Raw genomic sequence first — 9,074 nt, 5'->3', positions numbered from 1 at the left:
AGTTTGGTCCTAGTGGCCAAAGTAGTCTCTGAGCAGAGTTCAACTCCTGGGAAATTCCTGCTACTGGAAGGGAGAAAGAACGCTAGCAAAAAAACAACAACCCTTCCCTCTGGAGCAGCCTGAAAGACAGCTCAAGGAAAATGGGGGGGAACTGTCGTGCTGCTTCTGCCAGCTGATGATCTCAGTTGCATTCATGAACAGGAGGAGACTTTCCATTCGTGGAAGCCTAGTTAAGAACCAAACCATAATGTCCCCCCATCTCACATCCCTATTTAACTGCTTCACACTCATTCCAGTATGTTATTTAAACTGTTTTATTCTTTCTCTTGTTTCTCCAATTTCTAAGAGTTGTTACCCAATTGCAGCTGGGCTCAGTTCCAGAGAATAGCCCAGGCCAAGAAATAAGCTTTTCACAGAGCACCTAATAGAAATGGTTGAACAACCTTCTCCTCCTCCTCCTCCTCCTCCTCCTCTCTCTCTCTCTCTCTCTCTCTCTCTCGTTCACCGTGGCTGCAAATAAAAGTGAGCCCAATGTTTATTATGTTAAATGAAAGCATTTGATTTAGCTATTTGATTTTTCTCTGCAGAAGAGAAAAGTAGACAAGAGTTATGTGAATAAGGAAATGTTGTATTGCTCACCTTTCTTCAACAGAAATTCTCCAAGTACAGCAGAAGTCACCATTTCACGTTCTTTTATCACATAACCTAAACTCGAAGGTAAATCTATGCAATGGATTGTAATTTCTACAATACAATTAATTAATTTCAGCCTTCTCTTGTTTAGTGAATACCAGATCAACGTGTTGTAAAAACAATTGTCCATAAAGAATGCTATCTGGTGGTGAAATGAAGTTCAATGATTTGAACCAGAGAAATCTGTGCACAAAAAAGTTTTTTCACCAATGTTATTGGGGGAGGCAGTCATTTTTGCTGTCCAGCAACTGAGCTATAGGGATAAAGCATCTTCAAAATGTCACAGTAATCACCAGTTCCAATTATTGCTGTGAGGCAAGCCACAAGAAATGCTTTGAAAACAAAGCATTTCAGGATCTGTGATCTGGAAGAGGAATACCGTATTTTTTGCCCTATAGGATGCACTTTTTCCCCTTCAAAAATGAAGGGGAAATGTTTGTGCGTCCCTATGGGGCGAATGCAGGCTTTTGCTGAAGCCTGGAGAGCGAGAGGCATCGGTGCGCACCGACCCCTCTCGCTCTCCAGGCTTCAGGAAGCTATCCGCAAGCCTCCCGCGCCCGGCGGGAGGTCCCACTGGGCGCGCGAGGCTTGGGGCGGCAGCCTGCATCCCAAAGCACGGGGTGCCCTCCAGAGGACGCCCCATGCTTCAGGAAGGTGTCCGCAAGCCTTGCGTGCTGGGTGGGAGGTCCCGCCGGGCTCGCGAGGCTTGCAGGCAGCAGCCTGTTCTGGGGGCTGGGGTCGGGGGAAGCTAGGGCTTCCCCTGCGCCAGCCCCGTGCCTGGGGGGGGGGGAGAAATAATTTTGTTTTCTTTATTCCCCCCCCAAAAAAACCTAGGTGCGTCTTATAGGGCGATGGGGCGAAAAATACGGTAATTTGCTTCCAACTGGGGAAGCTCAGGAATCTTTCCCAATGCAAATAAGTAACTGCAAAAGAGGACATCACTGATGTCCACAGTGGCAAAGATCAATTATTTTCACTTCAACGTTTCTCCATCTCCAAGAAAAATTACTTACCTGAATTTTCAACAATACTGCCAACTATCTTGTCACGATGAAGTGACACCCCTCTTCTTTTCATGTACATGCGCGCGCACACAACTTCCCATTCCAGGCAAGGTCAATAAATGCTCCAACACACTCTGTTATTCAGTTTGCTCCACTGCAGATTGCAGCCATTAAGTCCAATTCTATGAATATTTCTAGATTTTTCAGCAACTGGGGTTCCCCCCCTCAAACCATGACTAAGAATTCATAGTATCTTTGCAACAAAGCTTTTAATATCATGTATAAAAATAGAGTTATTTACATTTGAAATACTGGTTACTACATCATTCGCAAAAGGAACTCCAGAAAGATTGATACCTGAAGGCTTGAGAGAAGTGGGGGAAACACAGCAGGTTTGGAAGTTCTAAATCTCCTAGGTAAAGGTACCCCCTGACCATTAGGTCCAGTCACGGACAACTCTGGGGTTGCGCGCTCATCTCGCTCTATAGGCTGAGGGAGCCGGCATTTGTCCACAGACAGCTTCCAGGTCATGTGGCCAGCATGACTAAGCCGCTTCTGGCGAACCAGAGCAGTGCACGGAAACGCCGTTTACCTTCCCGCCGGAGCAGTACCGATTTATCTACTTGCACTTTGACGTGCTTTTGAACTGCTAGGTTGGCAGGAGCAGGGACCGAACAACAGGAGGTCACCCCGTCGCAGGGATTTGAACCGTCGACCTTCTGATCGGCAAGCCCTAGGCTCTGTGGTTTAGACCACAACGCCACCTGCGTCCCTTCCAAATCTCCTAAACCATTATAAAAGTACCACCTTCTTGATAGCACTTCTTCCCCAGTCTGAAGTGAACAGGCTTCCTGTTTCAGGTTAAGGGAACTTCACGCATCTTTGCTGAATGCATCCCACTGAAATTAATCTGCACAAAAATATGATCACTAGCCCTCATCCAACAAGAATTTACCAACAACTTTGATCCATGATCTACTTAAGACCTCACACTTGCATAGAAGAAAATTTAGCCCCAACAACTTCATTGAGAATGGATATGGTTTGGCTTAAATTCACTTGATTAACTGCATTTGTGGAGCAGGCTGTAAAGGAGCAGCTGGATTCTTGCTACCTTTTCATCTTAGGGTTTTTGTTTGTTTGTTTGTTTCTTAACATGGCTAAAATGATAGAAGTAGTCTTACTATTGCATAGCTGCCAAGAACATAAGATCAAATATATTATAAATTTTGAGTTTTGCACACTAGTCTAGAATACCACTTTCCTTTGGCATACAAATAACACTGTTTGGGATTAGCTTGTACAATCTATATTTTTGGTCCATGCTGTTAATGCTAGTGGAGTTGTCCTCCTGTATATCTTCAGTTAGTCAAAAAGGCTTTGGAACAGTTTCTTCAGGTAACGATGCAGAAAAATGCTTTTTCCAAACCCGCCAGTTTAGCTGAAGCAGAAAATTCAGCAAATTCCCACTTTCCTTCTTCATTATATTTTTAAGTGCATTTTCCCTTCGAAATGAACAAGGAGAGCAGACTTGATTTCTTTGCATCAGTTTGTTTTGGTCCATACAAGTCAGGGTGGTTTGGAAGCATATCCAGCAATAGTATTGCTTACTTTAACTAAGCTGTAGTTCCACATAATCTGTTGGTTGTTGAAACCTCTTTGGTATCACTTTCTGGTCTTCCTGAAACCACAAATGGCCAGGTCTGAAATTAAAGCAGTATTCAATGTTAGACAAAAAGGCGAAAATATGCAAACAACAAAAATCCTACTGCTATTTCTGTTCCAGTCCCCATTTCAAGAAAAAAACTCAAAAGCATTTTCTTGAAAGGGTGTTTAAAAGTCACACAGCACCCCTTGAATTGCATTAACTTTCTCTTTAAGGTGTCTGATTCTGCTGGGAGAAAAAGTGCTGAAGGCTTAAAACTTTTCTCACCTTACGCTGTTAACTGCAGCCTATACCCCTTGGCAAACACTAATGAACCTCAATCTGGTTTTGTATGCATAACTCTCCTCTGCTTTATTCCAAAATAACGCAAGGCAAGGCAACCCAGAAGAATATGTTGGTCCAGCAGAATGCAAGATGCTTTGCCTCAGTTTGTTTTGGTCTGTTGGCCAAGCAAAATGCAAAATTCTCTTTACAAACTTATCTGATGTCTCAAGGTGATTAGGCAAACTTCTGCCACGTGTTATTGGTATTTTGACTTAACAATTTCTCTTTTTGTAAAAGCAGAGCCTTGAAATCTGGTACTTACACTGTCAGTGTAAGTAGACTACTCATGACAGCAACGGGGGGGGGGGGCTGAAGCCTGCTACCAATTTCAAGTTTACCCCCATTCACAGAACAGAAAGAACCTAGTTGTTAATTTAAACACTCTCTCCTGTCCTTACTTTCTGTAGAACTGACACACATTGGCAAAATATATATTCAATATAATATTACATTGAAGTTCAGTAGGATTTTTTTCATTGATTTTAAAAGCATTCATTTATGGAGGTGTATAAGACTATTGCAGCTTGTTCACACATTAGCTTTGTTGAAAATGACTACAACCGTCTTTCAAACAGAGAAGAGGTTCAAGTGAATGGGTCTAGATATATGAAGCTCAAATTCAAATCCCCATGTGGCTACTAAGCTCATTGTATGGCCTTGAAGAACAAGATGTTTCTGGCCTGATCTAGTTCACATGCTCACAGTGAAGCTAGAACTTGGCAGAATTCCTTAGAAGAGGGGCAAGTTATGAATGTACTAAATGCAACTTAAGCTTTGATGCAGTTTTTTACACAGATGTATATTTTAAGTGTGTCAGACAGATTAAGAAATCATAAGAGCTTTCATGAGTAAAATCTGCATATGAATAATATTCTGCCAGAAACAGATCCACATCATAAAATCAAGTATTTTGTTTCAGTATTCTTGGACCTGAGGAATCAATCCTAACCATGTATACTTAGATGTTCACCACGCATACTTGGGGTTGGAGCATCTTCCCTATGAAAGAAAACCCAGGGAGATTTAGGTTGTGTCCTTTAGAAACCAGTGACCATGTTAGAGGTTTTAAAAGTTAGGAACTGCATGGAGAAAAAGAGCAAGAAACCCCTCTCTCAAATTAGGACCATCCAACAAAAATCAATTGCGGGGTCAGGACAGGCAAAAGTAATTCCTCACCTAATACATAACTTAGCGAATCCATTACCAAAAGAATACAGAGATTATAAATTAAGCTAGCAACAGGTGTATCTATTCTGGGACACATTAAAGGACAGCCATCACTTCCATGCTCCACTTCTGACCAATCTTGGCCACTGCTGGAAAGAGAAAGCTAAACAAGACGAAGATTCATCATCTCATCCAATGAAGCAATTGTGTTTTTCTAGGTGCACATTGAACAGGTTAGCATTTCAGAGCTTTAAAATACTGTGCTTCAGAGACAAGCACAAAAGAGACACTCCACTGCTGTGCTAGTAGACCCACAACTGCTTAAAACCCAGGAAGAGAACTCTCCACAGACAGGTGGGAATCCATAGACAGAGCTCCTACTGACAACATGGAAAAGGACAAGCCTCCCTCGGAATACGATATAATCAAGGATGGGGGACTTCTGATCCTCCAGCCAGTGGTGGATTCCAGCTGCATCAGCTCCAGCCAGTGCAACCAACTGTCAGAGATGAGGAGAGCAGGGAACCACAATTTTCTCACCTCAGATTTAAATAAAATCACGGAGATTTTTTTCATCCACTCAAGCTTACACAAAAACTCATGAGTCGCCTTTTGCTGTGCATTATCAACATGGTTAGCAGGTGATAAAGCTCTTCCAGCTCTAAGGGTACTTCCAGCTCTAAGGGTACTACAGTTCCCATGTCTGCAGCACAGATGTGTATTATTACAACTATTACATTCTTTCTAGTTTTCAGTAATTTGTGTATACTGAGAGAATGAATGATTCTCAAAAGTTCCATTTGTTGCCTTAGAAAACAACTGGGGGTTGCTGCTTAGCCACTAATGTCTACAGGAGTAAATTACCAGATATTTTTAACTGCTTCCTCTGACAAAACAAGAGGCTGATTTTTAAAAACAAATTAGATCTTAATAGGCAGATATGGATCATATTAACTAATCACCTGTGCCTAGGAAAAAGCCAAACAAGAATTCCTAAAGTGGCAGGTGCCAGGTTCAGGTTCATATAGGTTGCCCATATAGCTTAAATTCCTGGGACTTTTTGTTCATGATCCCTGTACGGTGTTTAGAATTCAAGGAGCCTGAGGTGCCCACCTACACACCACTTCCTGGTCTGCAAACTCTTGACACTGAACCATAGATATGCAAGCCCTGGCATGATTCCGCGGCGACAGAAAAGGTGCGCTCTACATGTGTTCAGAAGCACCCTTGGTTTAACGTGCCCAGTAGTGATGTATGGAAGTGAGAGCTGGACCATAAAGAAGGCCAATTGCCGAAGAATAGATGCTTTTGAATTATGGTGCTGGAGGAGACTCTTGAGAGTCCCATGGACTGCAAGAAGATCAAACCTATCCATTCTGAAGGAAATCAGCCCTGAGTGCTCACTGGAAGGACAGATCGTTAAGTTGAGGCTCCAAAACTTTGGCCACCTCATGAGAAGAGAAGACTCCCTGGAAAAGACCCTGATGTTGGGAAAGATGGAGGGCCCAAGGAGAAGGGGACGACAGAGGACGAGATGGACAGTGTTCTCGAAGCTACAAACATGAGTTTGAGCAAACTGCGGGAGGCAGTGGAAGACAGGAGTGCCTGGCGTGCTCTGGTCCATGGGGTCACGAAGAGTCGGGCATGACTGAACGACTAAACAACAACAACAACAACAACACAGCAGCTTTGCTCCGCGGGCGGCTTTCCGCGAGTAGCTCTTACCAGGTTGACGGGGTGCACGTAGCCCTTCTCATAGCGGTCTTCTTGCAGCAGCTGCCGGAGGTGGGCGATGTAGCTGGAGGCGAGGCGCAGCGTGTCCAGCTTGGAGAGCTTCGTGTCCGGGGGCACCCAGGGCAGGCTGGTCTTGAGGCGCGAGAACGCCTTGCTCAGCACGCGCATGCGGGCTCGCTCGCGCGCGTTGGCCGCGTTGCGCTGCGTCTGCTTGCACTCGGCCGCTACCGGGCCGCCGCGGCCCGACGCCGGAGGACGCTTCCCGCCGCCGCCGCCGTTGCTTTCTCCCGCCGCGGGCGCTCCCTTGGCTCGCTTCTTCTTGCCGCCACAGCTCGTCTCCGCGTCTTCCTCCTCGTCGTCGTCTTCTTCCTCCTCCTCCTCTTCCGCGGCGGAGGAGTTTCCCGCCGAAGGGCAGGGCTCGCCTCGGGGACGCCGCTTGGAGCGGGGTGGCCCCGGGTAGTCGAGCTGCAGCCCTCTCAGGTCCATCTCCGGCAGCTCCTCGGCGTCACTCAGGGAGCCCGTAGACATGACCCAGCCCCACACGCCGAAGTGGGGCGGGAAGGAGGAGGAGGAGGAGAAAGGCAGAGTGGCGAACGGGACCCCGCCGACGAAGACTCCGCTTCCCACCACCCGAGAGAAGCTGCTCGACGGCTTGGCGGGGACCGTCTCCTGACAGGGCTATATGGATAGATAGATATATACGCGCCACAGCGGGGCGTACCATCTGCGTGGGGCAACCGGGGGGAGACCTCGCGCTCACGTAGCCCGAGTGGCGGCGCGCGGGGGAGACTCCTGCCCGAGTCACCCCCCGCCCCTCTAGACCTGGGAGGTTCTGCCTGCCTGGGCGACGCTGCGCTCTAAGGGCGGCGCGCGCTCCATTCAAGGGCGCCCGCCTGGGTCGCGGAGGCTTTGGCCGCCTGAGTAGGGGGTGCTGCTGCTCCTCCTCCTCCCCTTGCCGTCGGGGTGGGAGGGGGAGATTTCCAGCCAGTAAAAATCAGCTAATAAGGGACTCTCGAGGGACAGTCAGCATCCTGCCAAAGGAAAGTCCTGCAGATTGTGGGAGGGTTTTCATTTTAGTTTTGCGCGCCCTGGGGGCAGCTTCCACTGACTCGGTCCCTGGGCGCCGCTAGGAGAGATGAGTGGCGTTGGGTGGCGCTGCTCGCTAGGCAAAGGGGAGCTGAAGTTGGCATGAAACGGGCCCATAAGAAGAGGAACCCTGCCTGAATCAGGCCAAATCCTTTTCCAGGCCAGCATATGGCTTCCCACGGAGGTCGCCAACCTGATGCCTGCGGGAAGCCTTGGAGCGCATTGCTTTCGAAGGCCAAATTACTTCGATTAAGGCTGATGGTCTCACTCCCTTTAACTGGCATCCTAGTCGGGCTGCAGCCCTAACCCCACGTACCTGAGAGTAAGTGAAAACAAGGGGACTCCTTAGTAGACATGGATAGAATTGCGCAGCCACTCAAGGTGAAAAGGGACTTAGGAGAAATGTATTCAGAATCGAGATTGTGGCCCCAAACGAGCCTATGCTGAATGGCGAAGTTTCATAATATAGTAAAAAAATAAGTAGGATCTGGTTAAGGAGGGGAAAAATATTTTTCCAAATTTCATGGATATTGTGAACTGAGCTCTTAAGAGTTCAAAGGCCGATTTTTTTAAAAGAAAAAAGATCCGATCATTCACAATTGCTACCTAATGCACACTGAGGCAAACGGATTATTGTATGATCGATTTTGTACCTGCTGCAGATTTTGATTATCTTATTTGTTAGCAACCGCCTACGTTTTTGTTTATAGGTAGGGCAGAAGCTAGGCGCTGCAAGGCTAAAGAGGTTAAATGACTTATACTAGAGCTGGAAAATGAAATAACGCCATCCAAGCCTGAGCAGTTTCGTTGGCAGTAGCCCTCCTTTTATTTGTGTCAGATGCCTACGAAGGGCCGCCCCAGCTAAGCATGTTCAGCCAAGTTCCTCTGAAATCCACAGGATTTTTCCCATTATCTGTAGCAGAAAGGGAATGTAGAAAACGAAAATGTAGAAATCGCCCTTTGCCTGGAAGTGAATCCCAGTGAAAACAAATGCATTTACTGTTAAGCAATTCGTATAGAATCGCGATGTTATGGGAAATGGCTACAAACGATTTGCAAATTTACGCTCCGGCGACACAAACAATGATCGTCTTTTGCTTGTCATTCACGTTACGGTACTTGGAGGTAAGGCCCGTTCACACCAGGAATGCTTTGGCAGAGCTCAGCCCTGTGAAGACACACAGCCTTGTAATTTGCCAGAGGATAATAAAATTATGGGTTCACTGAACATGTGCAGGTTGCTCCTGCTGAATCAGCGAGTAAATACAACCACCCACCCAATCTAGGATTTGTTTTAAGGACAGGAGTGTGACTGTCAGGTAAACTTGACTTATCCTCCGCACTTTTTATTTTCTCAAATTAATCAGCAGCTCCTTCAGTGGAGTGGAACCATCATTTAT

General features: G+C 46.4%; 1 protein-coding gene across 2 annotated transcripts; it reads right to left on the bottom strand.

Annotated features, from left to right (window-relative positions):
* Window positions 1-460: 460 nt before the first annotated feature.
* Window positions 461-7,501, bottom strand: MSC (musculin). Of its 2 annotated transcripts, none has more exons than XM_083518343.1 (3): window positions 6,580-7,501; window positions 3,309-3,400; window positions 461-510 (listed from the first exon to the last, which is right to left on the bottom strand). In XM_083518343.1, the coding sequence occupies exons 1-2, from the start codon at window positions 7,114-7,116 to the stop codon at window positions 3,314-3,316; spliced, it is 624 nt and encodes a 207-aa protein (XP_083374469.1). In that variant the 5' UTR covers window positions 7,117-7,501; the 3' UTR covers window positions 461-510; window positions 3,309-3,313. The 2 variants fall into 2 exon arrangements, with proteins under 2 accessions (XP_083374469.1, XP_083374470.1); XM_083518344.1 differs by lacking the exon at window positions 461-510 and adding an exon at window positions 2,351-2,596.
* Window positions 7,502-9,074: the final 1,573 nt, after the last annotated feature.

The sequence above is a fragment of the Podarcis liolepis genome (assembly GCF_965112155.1).
Source record: "Podarcis liolepis genome assembly, chromosome: 8".
Lineage (NCBI taxonomy): Eukaryota > Metazoa > Chordata > Lepidosauria > Squamata > Lacertidae > Podarcis > Podarcis liolepis.
The sequence above is the reverse complement of the archived record's forward strand: the minus strand, read 5'-3'. Positions and strand labels throughout refer to the sequence as shown.

Excerpts from the sequence above, each read along its gene's own strand:
- MSC (XM_083518343.1), bottom strand. The coding sequence starts at position 7,116 with ATGTCTACGGGCTCCCTGAGTGACGCCGAGGAGCTGCCGGAGATGGAC. Across the intron at positions 3,401-6,579 it reads ACGTGCACCCCGTCAACCTG|ACCTGGCCATTTGTGGTTTC; the intron begins GTAAGAGCTACT and ends CTTTAATTTCAG.